This window comes from Syzygium oleosum, unplaced genomic scaffold (assembly GCF_021117445.2).
Source record: "Syzygium oleosum isolate NSW1041296 unplaced genomic scaffold, Sole_v2.1 Sole_v2.07, whole genome shotgun sequence".
Taxonomy (NCBI): domain Eukaryota; kingdom Viridiplantae; phylum Streptophyta; class Magnoliopsida; order Myrtales; family Myrtaceae; genus Syzygium; species Syzygium oleosum.
The window spans coordinates 2,792,832-2,812,668 of record NW_026607491.1 but is presented as its reverse complement, the minus strand read 5'-3'; the positions used below and the strand labels follow the sequence as shown (position 1 = coordinate 2,812,668).

At 39.7% G+C, this 19,837-nt stretch overlaps 1 protein-coding gene across 4 annotated transcripts; it reads right to left on the bottom strand.

The window, feature by feature from the left end:
• Positions 1-1,381: 1,381 nt before the first annotated feature.
• On the bottom strand, positions 1,382-13,124 carry LOC115682160 (uncharacterized). Of its 4 annotated transcripts, XM_056313186.1 has the most exons (19): positions 12,885-13,120; positions 12,032-12,101; positions 11,108-11,722; positions 10,841-11,023; positions 10,629-10,742; positions 8,706-8,764; positions 8,429-8,495; positions 8,228-8,279; positions 8,038-8,130; positions 7,831-7,914; positions 7,479-7,703; positions 7,279-7,343; positions 6,206-6,267; positions 5,703-5,772; positions 4,993-5,073; positions 4,799-4,900; positions 3,148-3,272; positions 2,272-2,395; positions 1,382-1,858 (listed from the first exon to the last, which is right to left on the bottom strand). In XM_056313186.1, the coding sequence occupies exons 1-19, from the start codon at positions 12,929-12,931 to the stop codon at positions 1,724-1,726; spliced, it is 2,373 nt and encodes a 790-aa protein (XP_056169161.1). In that variant the 5' UTR covers positions 12,932-13,120; the 3' UTR covers positions 1,382-1,723. The 4 variants fall into 4 exon arrangements, with proteins under 4 accessions (XP_056169161.1, XP_056169160.1, XP_056169159.1 ...); XM_056313185.1 differs by having other exon boundaries at positions 1,382-1,855; positions 7,279-7,703; positions 12,885-13,124; XM_056313184.1 differs by having other exon boundaries at positions 7,279-7,703; positions 12,885-13,121.
• Between the last annotated feature and the right edge of the window lie 6,713 nt (positions 13,125-19,837).

Below are 19,837 nucleotides of genomic sequence, written 5' to 3'. Positions count from 1 at the left end.
ATGTCTCCAGTTGTTGAATGAGTAAATTATTTAAGAGAGCAGATGATGGCCTATCAAGAACATCAATGAAGGTAGACAGAGAAGGCTTTGAAAGAAACAATGAAAGACTACACAAGATTTGAAAATGAAGGCTTTGACATAAACATGAGAAGCGAAGAGATGTCTTCAAGTTGTTGAGTGGGTTAGGTTTACGTTAGATAACAATAGTACGGACCAGAATTTATAGCATTTTTACATTGCACACTTTAAAATGCAAAGCATGTGAATTTTTACTTACCGGCCAATACTCAAGTCGAACCAAACGCACCATATATCTCCACAAAAGTTAAGCATCTCACCGATAGGAACTTCAAAGTTTTCAATTGCCCATGCAGCTAAAAAAAATGTGCTCTCTACCTTCTTTTAAAGAAAATGACATCTCTAATCCCAGATCGGTGTAATATTAGAGTCAGCATTCAATTCGGTCCATGGACTATCTTCATTGGATCAATTTCAATATGATCCTTACGCTGAAAGTAATTATACTTTTTTTTTTTTATCTTATCTCTAACTCTCCTCTCTATTTTTCTGACTTTTGTTCTGCCTCCAACATAAAGCAAGGAGTCGAACTCTGCACATGTAATACTAGCATTCTCACCCCCCAATCCCTTTACTTACAGGATCACATGACTTTTGGCAAAACAATTACAAGTTGGCGGACAATGTTTCAGAGGTGGGCTAACTGAGTGCAGTGTCGAACAAAGATGTAAGCTGGGCGATGAAATGGCCGTACCCCGACTTTATAAAACACGCACCCGCCTGAGCGTGCAAGGCCACGCACTCCAAGCTAGCCAACAAGCCATTGATCCGTACCTGAAAGTACAAACGAATGTGTACACCACAAAAGTTTTTTCCTTTTGTTTGATTGTATTATATCTGCGCATGTTTATGATGTATGAAAGTTCTTGCGACTTTTTTTCCATTTTGGCATGTCTGCTTTGTTATGCTCTTCGGGTCCATGAGCTCGTCTCACTGTTTTTCCATTATACCCAATCATAAAGCAAGATATGTGGTCTATGTCACGTTATCAAAAGCTGTCGTTAGTTTGGCTTCTTTGAATGTTTGTCCTATAAAGCTAAAGGAACAAACCACGCGTAAGCACAAATTCTCATCTTCAAAATGACACTAAGAAGAAAGGTAAAATGTTGCAGTTATCACGCGTAACCAAAACCCGAGTGGAAAAAGATTAGGAGAAGAGATATCAAATCCGCAGTTTCATCTTTCGGCTTAGATTTTAAAGCACCAAGGATCGCCCCACCTCTCCCGATCCCGCACCCCGCCACTGCATCCACCTCCTCCGACTCCACACCTTCCGCTAAATAAAATTTTCAGTCTCAATGACTGCAGGAACAACCCAAATCTATACCGCTGCACTGTTAAACACATGTACTTGCATACAACATATAACTCTAAAATATACCTCGCATTCTTTTTACATCCTTTTTCTGCTTTGCTATTGCTAATGCTAATTCTTATTGTTATTTTGAACGAACAAAGGAAACAATAAATGCAGAGTTCGTACAGGGATGGCGGAAAAGAATTACATATGTGCATGCACCACAAAATTCAAACTTCACCTGAATTGCTGCCTTCATTGGCCCGAGATTAAAAAATATATTATGCTGGGATAATAGCTAGGAACTTGAGTGACCAGTGACGTATATTTAGATGGCATTGGTCCCAATCAACCTGATATTGTTTGCTCCGTGCCCTGTGATTCGATCCCGTTGGTTTCCTTTAGGTGGGAGCTAGGACTCTGGGTCTCATCCGTAGGCTTTATATCATTTGGCTCGTCAGTGTTGGCTGGTTTTCCCTGCTGCTGTATTCAGAAAATGACGTCAAGAACCCCCCCACAAATCAAGCACGTTCTCTTAATTTGAAGTTAAAGGTGGTGTGTAGCAAAGCAATTTTAGTATCTGAGATTCATCGACATTTTCAACAATTTAGGACAGGAATCTTAACGATAGCAGAAACAGTGATTCTTGCTTCCTGGTACAGCTATGTTATAAGCTCCAAGTGAAACGGTATAATAAAGTGTTGTTTCACGTGGGAAAGTCTTTCATCCGAGCACACTTCCATTCATGCGTGTATGCAAACAGAGTGTAGCTATACATAAGGAAGTGAGTGCTAAAAAAATGCCACATTGACCTTGAACCTTTTAAAGACAGCCTGATTGCCTTAATGGCCAAGCAGATCATCCTCAAGATAAATAAATGCATTTACAGTGCTGACCTTATTGCGGTCCCGCCAGCCAAGTCCAAATGGTCGACTGAGAAGGCTTATCTTCCTGGTGGGCAGCTCTTGTGTTGACTCTTGATTACTGCTAAATTTTGGCAATGATTCGGAATGCAAGGATCTAAAAAGAAACATTAATTTAGAATTATTTTCCCCCAACCAACAGGAGTGAGTGCCAGATTTAGAAGAGTGAAGTATCACATGCACACAAGGAACAAAAATTTTGTATCTCAAGTGTGATACACATGCCAAAACTTAGTCACTCACAGTGACTGACCAGTGGATAACTTAGGAATACAGAAACAAGAACAGCAATTAGACCAGAGAACTCGATAGTGTCGCAAGGTTGCAATTGAAAGTGAGCAAGTTTAGACAATGAAGTCTGGCTACCTAGATACAACACTGATGCATGACCAGATAAATGTCTGTCTACCAATAAAGAAATGGCACGGATAAATGACCAGATAGTTTCTCCACTGATATGTCTTCTTTCTCCATTCATAACCAATGACATGAAACCGACTCTAGTTGGTTCCACTACCCTGGTTGTGCCTAGTTGGTACTTGAGTACTGTCGCAGTGAATTCTGAGAGGACTCAAGAATTCTCTCTTTGGGGTTCTTATTTTCTTGGTTTCAAATTCTTCAGGGTCTTCCTCATGTACCAGCATAAATATACCCCAAGAAAGGTCAGGACAGGCTTAACGGAATTAAACTTGTGAAAGATTATAATTATGCTAACAAATTGAATTTTTATTTTGGTTGAATAACAAAATGGAATTGAAATATGAAATAAATTAGTGCCAAATTTCGATGCCGCAGTTTCATCAGCAAGGATAATGTATGACACTTGAGCTGTTCCACTTTAAGCCATACCTCGGGGAAGGTTGTGCTTTGACTTGGCCAGACTGATATTGTAAGGTAGCCTCCAACATAGATTCTGCCATTACAGCTCTCTTCTCCATCTCACCAAGAGAAGCCATTGCTTCCTCATACTTTTCCTGCACAAACACAGCCATTCAACAAAGTTTGTAAACACAATCAGAGTAACATGCAGCTAGACATATATCCATTGACTATGTAGTTATGTAACCCATTGACAGTGACACCAGCAACAATTGGAAACATTTCTCAGAGAACACTGTTTTCTAGGTTCACTGATATCAGGCAATCTAAATAGTATTGGTTTTGACGTAATGTGTCAGCCAGAAGCACACTTCTAAATCTTCGAAGTATCCTTTTCAGTCACCATTTCAGCAAAAATGTGGAATAACACAGCCTGTAACAAACAAATGATCGTGACGAAATTATATCCTAAATATATTTCATGTGGCAAGTCATTGAAGGACATCATATGCATTTTACGATTTATCATAAACTCTGCAGAAGACACATCCATAACTCAGGAAAATCTCACCGTGTACGATCAAATAGTTATTCTAGATGCTAATTTATTCAAAGAGGAATTCATTATTATGGTAGAAGACAGCATCCAAAATGACCAATAGAACTTCTGAACTTTGATGTGAGATAATAACACAAACACTACGCAATAATACTGTGGAGAAGATAACATAATTTTGCAATCATGTTGAAGCGCAATAAGGTGAAATAGTTTCCCCTAGATGTATTTCCTGATGCTTTCTGACAGCCAGTTTCAACCATAAATGGAGGCGATTCTAAAACTTTTAAGAACATGATGTGAAACTTAAAAAAAAAAAAAAAACCTTGAGCAAAAGGCTAACAGAGAGACTCCACATTATCCAAAAAAATTTGAAAGAGAAAGGCTAAAAGAGACTCCTTTTTGCCCCCCCCTCTTAGAAGTAACACTAACAGTGGAGAAAGTGTGCTGGCCATCAGTTGCGAAAAGTAGAAACCGAGAAGCTGCTCTTAGGATACTCATTTTCAACGTTGTGGGCCCTAATATAGCACATTATAGAGAATAGCAAGGTTGAGTAGGAGTTCTGGCAGAAAGGAATGTAATAGCACAAGTTCTCTGAAAGCTAAACAGAGGCGCAATGATTGTTGGAATTACTGTTATGTTCTTTATGGCTAATGTTTTCCGAGCAGAATGTATGAGTTTCCCATTTCCCTGTCACATTTACGAGCTATGGAGACTGCCAGTCTTGTTGGAACTTAAGAAATGCACCACTATACAATATGATCGACCTGACGAGATTTAAATGTGCTTGTGCAATAAATTTGCCTAATTTCAACTGCCATTGGAATCTTATAATTATGTTTTGTAAGAGATATATTTCCATTCTCATAACCTCATGCATATACAGGCAAGCATATATTGCATAACATTATTACTTCCTGCCATTGATGAACTACACATCATCAAGTGCAGGAAGTTATAATGTTAATGTATCGCCTAAATTCACCCATACACGGGTAAGCAGATATTGCGTAATATCATTACTTCCTGCCCGCAATGAATTTCTTATACTCTCATAAAATCATTACTTCCCGATCAGCCAAAGAACTTCCCAACATTAAGGAGCAAACATGAGCAGTGACAAACCTGAAGCACTTGAGAAGCATATCTCTGTGCAGCTGCATCTTGCTCAGCAAATCTCCGAGCGTCTTCTGTTACTCGCTGCTCTTGCTCTACCCGCATTAGGACCTAAAACATGGATGAATATCTTAGTGACCACTACCCCACAACGCAAGAAAGAAAATGCTGAAGAACCGTCAATAGTGGATAAGGAAACAAACTTGAAGCATGACACTTTCTTGTTCCTGCTTATCAGAAAGAGCTCGTTGAAGATCAGCAACATCTAGCTCTAGCTTCTCAACCTGAAACAATAAGCATAATACAGTTTTGTTTCTTCTCCCTCGAGAGAGTAGAAAAAAACCCACTACAGAAAGTAACTTCTCTTGCTTAAGATTTTCCAAGATAGGACTGCTAATACTGCCTAGTAAGAAAAGACTGAAGGGGAAGAGAGATCTTTGCCTTTAGAGGCACTCTGCCAGAGAAAATAACCAAGGAAGATACAAAGGTGAGAGGAATCCTCCTTTTTTGGAGCATCCACCAGGGTATTTCATTCCATTTTGTAGAGACACAGAAAATTTTAAAGCTTAGGCACTTTCCCCTGCCTAAGGATGACTTCAAAATACAATTGGTTCCTTTCTAGTAGAGAGAGAATAGCCAAAAAATTCTCCTAGAGGCTAGTCAATGAGGTCCAACCCCAAACCCAACCCCCCCCCCCCCCCCCCTCCCGTGCCCCCCCACTCTTCCCCAATTAGAAAATTGTCATGCTCTGTGATTTGGGTGGTATACACGTGACTGTGATTTTGCAGTAAAAATTGACTTCTTTTCTCACAACTTGACTCTTATAAAAGATGAGAAAGAAATGCATCAGGCCTCCAGGCTCCAGCCAATTAAAAAGCTGGTAACTCAGAGCCCAGGGTACTGGTAAGTATACCTTCGCACTCAATTCTCGCCGATTATCCTGCTTGACCATCTCCATTAATGCTGTCTCAAGCTCCTCAGCTCTAGAGAAAAGGTAAAGCTTAAAAAATATTAGTGTCTTTGCATCACAGCAAATAGTTGGCTAAAAAATAGAGTACATCACAGCAATGCTGTCCCGAACTATCTTAGAATAGCTGTTAAAATTTCAGAATGATACATCAGCGAGTTATATCGTCCATCATATGTCTGAAGAAAATGTTGCTTGAGGGAGTCCAAATGAGGTGTTTAAGATAATAGATGCACTCCAAAAACAAAGGAACCACAAATATTCAACCTCAATTTCCTAGGGAAGAAAATTTCAAGGGTAATATGAATAGAAGGGGATGTCCTAGTGATAATCCTTAATGAGAATGAGACTCAGGGTAAACTAAGAGGTGAGTTCATGAATTAAGGCACATGCCATGCTATAACATTCGAATTCAATTCATAAAGAGCTTCAGACAAAATAGAACAAACCTCAGAACAGCAGATCTTTTCTCTTCCAGCAACTTGCAGAGCTCGACCTTCAACCAGACGACCTGCAGTTTAACATACCTCACAGTAAACGGGAAATTCTAAAGAAGATGCTAGCTGAAAATCTAGAATAAAAGCAACTTTTCTGGGATGTATGCTGCCATTAGCAAGAAAGATTTCTTTCTGAAATCTGATTTATCAAGAGATGTGACAACAAATGCCCCACACTTTGACTCTACTATTAGTGAAATTCGAGCGAGACAATAATTGAGACAAAGAGAGATGCATTGGCAGAAGCTCAGGAAAATCTATTGATAGTTCATCTTGAAGCAAAGTTGATGGTTCAACAATTACAGCGACAAAATAAACCAAGAAATGAGCAATTTAGGTGGCTAAGCCTTTCACTTAAATGGTCATAAGAACTCTCAATCATAAGCACACTAATAATAAATTTGACCAGGCTGTGCATAATGCAGACATATAGTTTTCTTAACGAAACAAACATGTCAAGCTTATAAAGAAGGAAAAGGTAAAAAGTATCAGACATAATTTTTACGACAACATCTGGCTCCTAAGATCTCAATCTCAGTTGACCTACGAACAATTACATCTTTAGCTGGCACATTTTTGTATGTAGAATTTTTCAATTTAATGAAACCAATTAATTCTAATTTGGAACTTGAAATTAAAGTGGATAACAGGCATCTATTACCAATGCGATAATCACACAAAATCAACCATTATAATTGTGATATCTGGTATTGGATTGACTTGACAGTTATACAGCTATATTAACTTCTAATGGCAAGTGATGGTCAATCCAATCCCTTAAACACACCGGCTATCCAGAAGGAATTTCACAAGGAATAGTGTCTGCCTTGTTCATCAGAAGAAAAAGCTTAAATTTGCCAAGTTCAACTCCCCCGTAGAGACAAAGAAATAGTTCAAAGTTTCTTTCTTGTAACAGCAGGACATCTTGCATGGCCATCAAGTAACAAATAAGTACCAATTAACTTCTTCCTTTCCAACATAAAGTAATCATTGCAGCAAAAGAGGAGGAAGAAAGCACAAAGTACCTGCTCCTGAAGATCTGGACCTGAATCTATCTCTAAGTCCCCTGTTAAACTGATAACAATTCCATCTGCATTAACAGAGTCAGAATTTGACCGAGATAAATCACCATTTGCTGTTTTATCAACCGATCCTTCTACTTTATCCGTTCCCGCTAGCATCGACTTAGGGTCGTGCTTAAAACCGTATAGTTTTGAGGCCAGACCTTGAGAATCCCTCCAAGCTCGAAGGCCCTTAGATCTTTCCTCAACTGCAGCTATTACTGCTGCCCGATGCTTATCTCTCAACTCTTGTAATCTCTTTTCATTTACATTTTGGAAGCCCATACAGGCTGTCAAGACAAGTTGGCTGCTATCAAATGTTGATCCAGTCAGTGATTGCAGCAAAGTGACAGCATCTCCAGCATCCTTGGTAGTAACTAATGCAGGTCCTGCAAAAAAAACTGAAGAAATTAAGTTCTGTAAAATAAGAAAATCCTCAATAGAAAGGAAATTTCATGCAGAAGCTCCACATCCAGAAGGTGCAAAATTTGTTTTTTTAGCTGTTTATCACAGTACCGTATAACTCCATCAAAGCGAGTGCGGTTCTGAATAACATGACACGGTTCCCTTCAAAAAGCAGCACATCCCAAACTCGAAGAACTGAAATTCATAAAACAGATCAATTACTAAAATCATCTTGCGAATTCTCCAGCACAAGTATAAGATACTTCTGTATGGGCAGCATCATGTCACATAAATAAAAGCAGCAGCATAGAACCTGACCACTTTCCCAGGGAAGCATATTCATAAAAATGGACAAGAACCAAGGCCCTGTAACCCATGCAATCTGCACCCCCAGGAAATCCAGATGATTGACTGCATTGTATAAGAGTGAAAGAAAAGTATTAAGCAAGCAATTTATAAGTAAACTAAAGAGAAGACCTGAAATTGCAGGTGTAAGAAAACAACGTACCCAATTTGGGAAATCTCTCTCGCACCAACTCCTCGAAAACAAGTTGATCAACCTAATATGATTAAAAAAAAAAAAAAAGATCACAACAACAGCCATGTGCGACACACAAGCATGTGATGTTTTGACAGTGGTTTTATCAACATCACTTATACAGTGAGCAAACATCAAGGGAAATGGAAAGGCCTGTAGCCAAAATGACACCTGAGATTCTATCATCTCTTCAGAGTAGTAGCCATCAAAGTAATCATCAATGATGCCCATCAAAGTCCTGCATATAGCACCACAAGATTTAGTAACTGATTTGCTAATGCTACAGATGTATCAGTTTTTTGCCAATAAAACTTTGCAACTTGGAAAAGAAAAATTCATGTTGGCCATCCTGATAAAAATATTGCACACTTAATTGTGGTCCTAAACCCACAGAGCTCAAACAACCAATTTGGTAAGCATTTTATACCAATGTTCATCACACGCTCACCAGAAGGCATTTTCTTCCGGCATCAGCAAAAGTAGTAAGCCAGCAAAGAAGTTCATAGCCTGCAGGTAAATTCGATTAAGAAAGATGTAGAGAGTCAATTATCTGATGAAAGTCAAAAGAATTTGACCATATATATTTATTAAAGAACAGAGCACCAAAAATATGAACAACAAATAATTCAAATAGTCAAAACATATCCCATGATGGACTTATACTTCTCTGTCAAATTGTAAAAAAAAATTTCTTGTGATTAATCTAGATTTCAATCGTAGCGTGCTCTCAGGCATCGTACAATCCTTTCCAAGCATATCTTTTGTACCACAGCTACTTAATTACCCATATAGCTGCTTTATTCTTGCGTTGACAAATCACATATAAGCTTATAATCCAATGAAAATAGCCAAGATTGTTGTAAAACCATTGATCCCCAAAGCATATGAAAATGCAAAATATTTGTAATTTTTGTAATACCAAAAACCTTTTTTAGATTATCATTCCCCAATATCCACCGATAATGCTCAGGATCTAGGGATGGTCTGGATGGTATATGCCGACATGACCTATTTACTTGACACAAACACTCAGTGTAATCATTCATGTTAAATTTAAGCTTAATTCAAACGTATCATATACAAGTCAACCCACTTATAAGCACCAAACAAAGGTGCTATGAACAGGTCGACGCTGATGACCCATTTGAACACATTTAAACATGTTCCACTAAGTCGACCTATTATTTGTGCAAACATACATTATCGTAGACAAATTGGCACGTTAGGACAGTATTTGTTTAGACAACTTTATATAAACTCATATATGAAAAGCCAACTCCTATATTTATAAAAGTCAAGTGTGTGATATTTTGCAATATATTTAGGAAATGTGTCTTGTTCAAGTCCAAAGATGTGACATCACAAAAAGGTGCCATGGTTGGATCATGCACATCTGCTCACGCAATTGATTTGACACAACACAATTGCATCAAAGATGCATTAAAAGCAAGCCCTACATGATCCAAGGTTTAATCATTACAGGTAATCTACATTATTAAACATCTCTCTCCCTCTCTCTCTCTCTCTCTCTCTCTCTCTCTCTCTCTGAGTCTACTCTGAGCCTACTTGTTATTAGTAGGCAATCAATCACCATGTTCACTTTAAAACAGGCTTTGGTGCAAGAAACAGCTCATAGGTAGCAGCAAGTGCTGGTCAATGCAGAGTTAGGTGATCTATTACTTTGCCAAAAGTTTAATGCACTGTCCACGGTAGTCGTTTTTGCCACACGATAGCACCCAAATGGGAAGGTTTTGGAGCCGCTCTCCGAGCTTGGATTTGCAAGAGAACTTCATCAGTTGGGCATACTGAGAAGCTGTTGGATGGACTAAAAGCCCCTCCAACAAGCCACATTTGAATTTCCCCCAAGAATACAAACATCTTGTTTCAATTTATGACAAATTGCGAAAAATATGTACGTGACTTTAGATGCAAAATTTATATGTACAAATATAGGTATGACAGTAAGAAAAGTCACAAATATCACTTTACAAGTAAATCGTAAATGGTAAAAGTCAAAACCAAAAGCCAAACCTATGCAACAAGGATTGAACAAAAAATAATGGAAATAATTGCCGAATATTTCCAGCCTGTTTAACCCGCAACTCAATCCCTTTGTGTTACTTAGGCCCGTTTTGCTGACTAGGTGCCACATGGCACACTCTTTGGAACTTAGAAGTACAGTTGAAAGAAACTACCAGTTTCTGTAATGTGCCACATACGTAAAGTCTTTGAATGGGATGTGTATTGGAGGGCGAACCATAGGTTTAAGTGATTAATTAAGTGAGAGGGTGGATGTCCATTAAGGGTCTCACCACAATATTCTGTTGTTAGAAATCGTGGACAGGAGAATGAAGTGTAAGAAAGAAAATACCTGACAATATCCTACAGATGGATTGTGACGTGCATATGCAGTCAACAACCGTCTTAAAGCATTTCTACCATCCTCGTCAAGGGCAGGATGACCAGGAAAGGTTCGAGGCAAATCCTGCATTGCCAATGCAATAGAGCAGCCATCATATTAGCACATACAAGCTCACATCAAATGAAGCAGGGATGAATTCTCAAGGTTTGTACTATGGTTACCTTTTCTATCTGCCCTTTCCATTTTTCAGGTATGCTTACAGAATCTGCGTCTGAGGCCTTACTGTCATTATCTGATTGCACCATTTGCTCTTCCACGGTATTTCCAGCATAATGCGGCTTTAACAGATCCTGATAATAGTTCTGCACCCGGCGTGTTTTCACACCGACAAAGGCTTGCCAAAGCTGAAATACAGGCATGGAAGTAGAAAAAGTAGATTAGGTGAAACTGTACCTTGGTCCAAAACACAGCTCTGGAATATGATATACCTCTCCCCGTAGTGCCATTGGCACTCCCCCTCGAACAAGAACCTCCAACTCTTCTTTCCAAGGAAATGAAGATTCTGAAGGAGCATCCACCATAGCTTCTGGAGCAGTGACATTGGAACTATCACTGGATACTGTGTCCTGAATGTGATCCGATGATTCTGATCTCTCAACATCATAAAATTCATCCTCTGAGTCCTCTTCAGATGCTCCTTTCGGGGATCGAGCCTCTTCAAACGGAAGAACAAGCTTTGCACTTTCAGTTAATTGCTCGTTCTTCTTTGTACTGCCCTTTTTCTTTACACGAAGGCTCATCATATCTTCGATAGCACAAAGAGAAGGTCTTATCTCGGTCCATATTTGGGCCCTATGAACTCTTGACTCCTTCAAAGCTGGAATCACTTTTTCTAAAACATTATCAGAACCAGGCTTGTCACCAGTAGGTTCATCTCCTTCAACATCGTCCTTCAAATTGTCATTTGCGTCTCGGTTGTTCCTTTCATGCTGTGAAATATTGCCATCTACTTCTGAAGCTAGAGCATTAACAGGCACTTGAGCAGTTTCTGCTTGGCGTTCCAGGAAATTACTCCATCTCTCTGATCTTTCTTCCTCTTCCTCCTAAAACAAGCATATCGAATAATAAACTGCTGTTTCTTCACCAAAAACATTACTGACAAAAGTCTCTCTCAATTCTTAGGATAAGTAAAATTGAGGGCTGCATTGATTAATGGCTAAGAACCACAGGAATAGCCTCTTAATATACCGGAGCACAAACAAAGAACTAAACTGCCACGAGATTTTCAATTGAGTCAACAACTTGGGCAAAAGTTAAGCAGTCCACAACTTTTCAGCATTTTGGTTGTTAGAGATTCGCGGCATCTTACAGTGAGCTACAAAAAAATGCAGAAGAAAATGAGCAGCCAAAACCTTGTAGATGTTTGCATATTCTCGATATCTTTGTACATGTTGAGGTCTCACTGCAAAGCCATATGCATCCCTGCCAGAACAAGCTCTCATCAGCTTCTATAGTCCTCTCGGCTCACAACACCACAGCCCGACTCCAATTTAGCATCGTGCAGTCATCATAAGCCATAAACAAGTAGAACGAACAACAATTTGAGCTCAACAAGTCCCCCAAACAACAGATCCCAAAAGAAGTCCAGCTTAACCACAACTTCCTAGCTGGGTTTACCTGCAATCAGCTTCCAAGGACCTCCCGCTCGGGCTAGACAACAACATAATCCGCTCAAAACATGGTTCCTACTTCCCATAGCGCTCGACATTACATCGGCGCGACCGAGATTTGCCACAAACAATCACGCATTCGGCTTATTTTTTTCGGTCGCAAGCAAACGAACCAAACAAAAAAGAGAAGAAAAGGAAACGTTCAGCTCCGAGCACCATCCCAGAAAAAAGTAAAAATAAAAAAAAAGGAACGAATACGCATAGAAGACGACCAAGCTACGGGCGACACTTTCAGAACTTTGACTAAGACCAGTCGCGCGACCGAATTTGACTCGATTGCGCCCACCGGAACGCACGAGCGTCAGCAGAGCGCATCGGAGATCAATGCGATCCGAGCAAGAGGAGGAGGAGCAGCCGCGGCGATGCCGGCGACACGCCGCCCGAAGACGACGACGGCGATCCTCGCGAATCGCCGAACCGGAAACGAAGCGAGGCGGAGCCGCGGACGGATCGGGGAGAATGCGGAAAAGGTCAGCGGGAGCGCCGCGGGGGGGACGCGTGGGGGGGAGGGAGGGAGGGAGGGGGGAGGAGATACCTCTTGTGCTCGAAGGCGATGACGGGGCTGATGACCTGGGCGTTCATCGGGTGGTGCGGGTGAGGGGGGACGGATCGATTCGGATTAGATTCAGTTTTCGGTTGGTTCCACGTCGGTCGTCTTCTTCGGGAAGCAGGGGCAGGAGATCTCGTGGGGGGAGGAGAGTGGATGGCCTCCTGGATTCTCTGCAACTGAATTCTAGAGAGAGAGAGAGAGAGAGAGTGACGGTGGCGGTGGCGGTGGTGGGGAGGGAGTGAGGAGTGTGGGCTAAGCGAAGGAGGGGGAGGGGGAGGGGGAGGCACATGCAGGTGGCGAGATTATCGTCGGCATTTCACCATGTGACCTTCTCGTGATGCGGGCGGAGTTCCTCCCCCGCAAAGAAAGAGAGAGAGAGAGAGGAGAGAGAGAGAGAGGAGACCGTGATTTTCTTATTTTAATAATTTTATTTTATTTATTTATTTATTATTGTTTTTTTGTTTTTACGGGAAATTCAATCATGGATCGCCAGTTTTTAACCGAAGATGGGATGGCGTGGCGGGGCCCGCCCGGTTCCCGGGGGGGTGAAAAAATGAGAAAAGGTTCCCCCATCGTATTTTGCCGACACGGAATTTCAACGTTGCCCCCCCCGGTCCCGTTCTTGAATTTTTCTTTTTCTCGTTTTTTGTTGGGTCAGGTTTTCATTTACCTGTTAACCGGTTGCGGATTTTTTTTTTTCCGGGGCCCGATCCCCTTAAAAAAGCGCTAACTTTTAACTCGAGTCCCGATTTCTATAATAAAAAAAAGACATCGACTTGAGCTTGGGTCCTGATCCCAGCTCAAGCCGTGCTTTGTTCCGCGGAGAAGTGTCGATTTGAGCTCGGGTTCCGTTTCCGGCACAAGATCTCTCCTGGCTAGTAGCAAAGCATTTGCTTTCGATCGAGGCTCGAACTCAGCCCGTATGAATCTTTTCGTAATAAACTTCGCTCAAGTACATGTGGAGTGACTTGGGAGCCTGATTTGCATGCCAACCGAAAGTTAGTATTTCTTTAGGAGACAATAAGAAGTTTGGGTTAAAATTGCGACTCAAGCTAAAACTGGCGCTTTTTTACGAGACAAATAAAATTAAGAGAAAAATTGGAGATTTTTTTATAAGAGCAAAAGAATTTAGGCCAAAATTATGACCCAAAATTTAAAGTTTGTACTTTTTAAGGAAATTAGGCCTATTTTTTTTTTCATGTTGTGTTCGAAAAATGACGGGGGTGTTTTCAGAATAATTTCTTATTTTTACTTTTTCGTATAGAGTTTGATTTTCACTTTCTAAAGACATTCCATCTCGGCCGGGAAAAGGTTGCTTGTTCCCGGACCCACGCGCAATTAATGCGCTTTGCTCTTGCATGGGTGGGGGTTACCCCGTTTGCTCTTTGGGTCACAATCATGATTTTCCTTCAAACCGATAATATAAGCTGTTTTGTTCTTGCTCTTTTTTTCTGTTGTGCAAAATATAAATTTTTTTAACACGTAGACTTGTTTAAAAATACTTTTCATAATTTCAAATTTTCAAAATATATTACGCTAAATAAATAGGGTTAATATCACAATTTGGTACGCTTGCGACGAATTTACCACATACTAATTTTTGAGTCATCAAAAATCATAAATAGATATATCTGTGACAAATTTACCCCAAAAATAAATTTTGGATCACACAAAACTCCAAACTGGTACACGTGCGACATATATACCTTCCGTTAGCTTCCATCAAATTTGACCTTGAAATTGCTGAACCGAATGACATATGGTAATAACTTTGGCAATTCCAAGTGGAAATCCACATCAATTTGGCGTTAAATTTGTTACAGGTATATCGGTTTGGGATTTTTGACCCAAAAATTAGTTTGGGGTAAATTTGTCACAAATGTTTTAGTTTGGGTTTTTGTCGAATCAAAAATTAGTTTGGGATAAATTTGTTATAAGTGCATCAGTTTATGGTTTTTCGCGATATCCCAAATAAATATACTATGAGCTTATTTAGGTTGGCTAGTATCTCGACAAATTCCTGGACGATATCCTTATTCTATTGAGAAGACATGGGAGAGCGACCTTGAAAACCCTGAATAATGACGAAAGCCAATGCACAGACAATCGAATGCAGCATAGCCAAGACAAACCACACGCTCCGTGCATAGAAAATGCTTGATTTGTCGGATGATACCATTTCCCTATTCTTTTCGGTGGGCAAGAGACGGATGGAATCCTGCCCGCATGCTTGCTTGCTTACCTAAGAGCAAATTGCTAGGCTGGTGCCAACTACCCCCAACAACACGTGTTTTTACGACGCTCTTTTGGTATCACAACTTCTCGATCAAGCTCTGATAAAAAGATTGAAAATCGAATTTGGGTCGATGTACAATCAAGCAGAAAGATTGCATCATTTTGGATATAAAGTGACATCATTGTGTGTGAATGTGTATTTTAAATATGTACTATACATGGTGTGTGGCATGGAAAGAAATGTTGAAGTCGACGTCAAGTTTGCCAATGCGATTTATTTCGAAAGCTGCGTGGATTCGTGCTTTGAAATTGAATTTTGAGTGATTTTTTTTGTGCAATATTAGGTAATTTCGGCATAGCCAGCATCTCAACAGCATAATTCCGACCTAAAATTTAAAACAACCGCTACTACAGGGTAGAAACATGCATAATTTCTACAAAAAAACATAACAACATATTTTGAGAATAGAGATTTCATTTCAGCATTACGGCGACCTAAGAACATATGATTTACGACTATTCAAACAAGCAGCATAAAAAGGTTGCTTCAATTTTATGATTCTAAATGAACATTACAATGTTCTAGCATGCAGTTTTATTCAAAATTGGAAACGAAGGTATTGGGAATTACCTTAAAAGCACGAGAACCTCAAAAGTGTCAAAACCGCAACCAAATAGAGAGAATTTCTAGAGATCGCTGTAGGGATCGAGACCTCCAATCCCAAAAACGACTAAAATGAATGGTATTTATCAACAAAACATGCCATCTCGTCTTGAGGTACACCTGCCTCACTTGCGTCTCGAGTCGAGACTCGCTCTTCATGAGCCTGTATCTTCTCCATTTGATGTCCATACCGTGTGATTTTTTCACCTTCAATATACTCTTGATGAGAGCTTTCCAAAGAGCCCAAAATTGCCAGATAAAATCGCAAAATCATGGATAAGAGATTTTAACCCATATCGAGGCCAAAGGCTCGGGTTTATGAACATGGTGTCGTTTCAGTGACTTATCATTTTCAAATATCATCATTAACCATAACATAGGGGCCTAAAATATCTTGATTGGTTCTGCTTCTAGGTACGGTTTTTTGCTTTGGAACCTTTCTTTAGAGTATCAAAAAGTTTGACCATCGATATCTTCTTCATCCAATATTCATTTGACCGATGTTGGGATGCTTGCAATTCCTAATTTCTAGATGTGTCATTCCTCACATTGCAAAGAACAGGTGCCCTATCTTGCAAGATAAAGATTTGATTGTAGGATTTGGAGTAGCAACATGAATGTCAAAAGAGTTGTTGGAAGCTAACAAAGGCAAAAATGAATTTTGTGATTATTACAAGCGTCCGTATTACACTAAAGATACTTGTTGGAAGTTGTATGGGAAGTCTACAAATAAAGAAAAGAAAGAAAATGCTTTTCTGCTTACCAGGTCATGACACAAGTTGATATAAACGATTGGCCTATCGGGAATGATTAATTCCAGCAGCATTATGCAGGCCTTGAGTCAACTTGGCATTCTTGATAAATCTACTAGCTTCTCAGGTACCTCTTTTTGCTTGATGAGTTCAATTTCCACTAATGCATGGATAATTGATTTGAGTGTTAGTGACCACATAATCCGTGACAAAACGTTTCTTTTCCCACATTCACATTCACTCGCATTCCTTCATATCAGTACGTCTTCCAAATGGAAACGTAACTTCTGTCACTAAAATTAGCACTATCCGACTTAGTTTGTAAATTATACTCAAGAATGTCCTTTTTATCCTGAAATTTTAATTTAACATTATCTCTGTCTCCAAAGTTTGTGAAGACAATTCCTGTCATGTCATTTTAGATTTTGATATTTGTTTTTTTTCAGGTCCTTTTAATTGGCAAACTAATGGGCTTGGGTACTATTCATCAAGGACTTTACTTTTGGGCTAGATTTTTTTAAAAAAATTGATTTTTAATGTACTCCCTTCAAAAAGAGTACTCTATGTAATGCCAAAATTTATAATAATAATTTTCTTTCTCATTAGCAATTGGGTCACAGTGCCACTTTTTCACATCCTAATTGTCCTATTTGTCTTTTGGCGAAGCAATTACGGGTCCCCTTCCCAACTAGTACAACATGCACTACTGCCCCTTTCTCTCTCATCCATATTGACATCTAAGTTTCATATCACACCCCAGCACTGTGATGGATCTTGTTTCTTTCTCATTATTGTTGATGAATACATACATGCCACTTGGCTCGTCCTCATGCAATCCAAACCTTAAGTACTTTCCCACCTTATAAATTTCTTTACTCTCATTAAAAAATCAGTTTCATAAATCTATTCAGCGTATTTGAACTGATAATTCACGTGAAAATTTTAATCATGAATGCTCTTCTTTTTTCTCCTCCCGTGACATTCTTCATGAGAGCTCTTGCACCTACACTCCCCAATAAAACGGGATTGTCGAGTGTAAATATCATCATCTTCTAGAGGTTGCTCGTGCTATTAAATATCAAACCTCTATTCCAGAAATGTTTTGGGGTGATTGTGTGATTATAGCAGCCTACCTGATCAATTAGATGCCAACTCAGGTTCTTGAGGACGAATCCCCTTCAAATTACTTTTTGGAAAGTGTCCAAACATTGATCATTTGCAAGTTTTTGGCTACTTATAGGTATCCCACTCTTCAGAAAAGATACCGTGTCTTAGATCCATCCTCCAAACAATTCTTTGTGAGCAGAGATGTTTTCCATGAAGACGTGTTTCCTTTTCAGACTTAGCTATCTTCACCTCAATAGGCTAGCTTGACACATGATTCACGGCCTTACTAATTGAGGAGGAATCATCATCGCCTCCACCTTTGATTATGATTGTGCCTCCAAAGCCTCCAGCTTCTTCCCATTGATTGAAAATACTCCAGATTCTTGATTAGATACGAGTCCTCTAATTAAGCCTCTCATTGACTCTCTGCTATTGCCAGCTATTGAGACTTTTGTCGCTTCTGCATCGGTACCTCCGCCATCCACTGCCTCTGGCAAGTCACTTGCTCTTGTTCCTATGAAGCCCACATCCATCCCTCCTTGATGCTTGGGCCGAGCTACTCGTCCCCCCACATGGACTGAGGATTATATTTGTCCTATCTTGGACTACTCAAGTACCCATTATCCTGTCTCATCTTATTTCAGTTTTGTTCGTCTTTCTCCAAAACACATATACTGCATTAATTGCATTTTCGAGGAGCAGGAACCTTCTTCTGACCATGAGGTAGCCAAGGATCCACATTGGCAACAGGCTATGAAGGCTGAATTACATGCTTTGATGGAAAATCAAAATTGGGAGATTGTAGCTCTACCTTCCCCGAAAATCAAATTTGAGAAACTTTTTCCCCAATAGCCAATGAAGTCACTGTTCGTTCTTTTCTTCCATCTTGCTTTCCGTGATTGGCCCCTACACTAGATGGATGTCCACAATGCCTTTCTCCGTGGTGATTTAGATGGGGAAATTTACTTGAACCTTCCACCATATTTATGCAGACATGGGGAGTCTCGGGTATGTCGTCTTTGCAAATCCGTTTATGGACTTAAATAGGCCTCTTGATAGTGGTATGCTAAATTCACCATTGCACTCACTCACAGGTGCATGATTCAGGCAATCCAGACATACCCTGTTCACATGGACACAAGGTACATCGTCAATCTACTTGCTGATATGTGTTGATGATGTACTTTTTATGGGAAATAATGAATATGCTATTAAAGAGTTCAAGAAGTATATGCATTTTACCTTTCACATTAAAGATTTGGGGCCTTTGAAATATTTTCTCAGCATTGAGATTGCACGATCAGATAAAAGAATCTGTCTCAGTCAACTAAAATTATTCTTGGAGATTATATCAGAGGTAGGGTTGTTATGATGCAAACCAGCTATCATTCCAATCGAGCATAATGTTAAGTTAACGATGATTGAGTATGATGTGGAATTATCACCTCTAGACGAGGATCCATTGCTCAAGGATCCATCAAGCTATCAGAGACTGGTTGGAAAACTCATCCATCTCACAATGACTAGACATGATATATATTACGCAGTAAAGATCCTCGGTCAATTCATGCATGATCTAAAACAATCCCATATGAATGCATCATTGAAAGTGGTGAAGTACTTGAAAGGATGCCCAAGATTGTGAATACTTCTATCTTAGGCTTGTAATATAGAGATGACAGCTTGTTATGACACAAACTACACCACTTGTCCTATGAGCGGGAGATCTATTACTGGATTTTTGTGTTAAGCTTGGCGAATCATTGCTTTCATGGAAAATGAAGAAACAATCAATTTTTTCATTGTCATTAGCTTAATTTGAAAATGGAGCCATGGCTAAGACTGTTTGTAAAGTACTTTGGATGCGAGGTCTACTTCGCGATCTTGGTGTATGGGTAAGAGGACCGACTATCTTGTTTTGTGACCATGATGTTGCTCTTAAACTTGCAACAAATCTGATAGTCCATGAAAAAACAAAACATATAAAAATTGATTGCCATTTCACTAGAGACAAAATTCAGGAAAGAAAAAGGAACTACAGAATAGCCCGTCGATATCTTTACCAAGCCTTTATGTCAAAGGCAACACACGTATCTACTGAGCAAGCTTGGCGTATTAGACATATATAAGCCGCCAGTTTGAGGAGGAGTGTTGGAGATACAATTATGTCGCTTGGATTG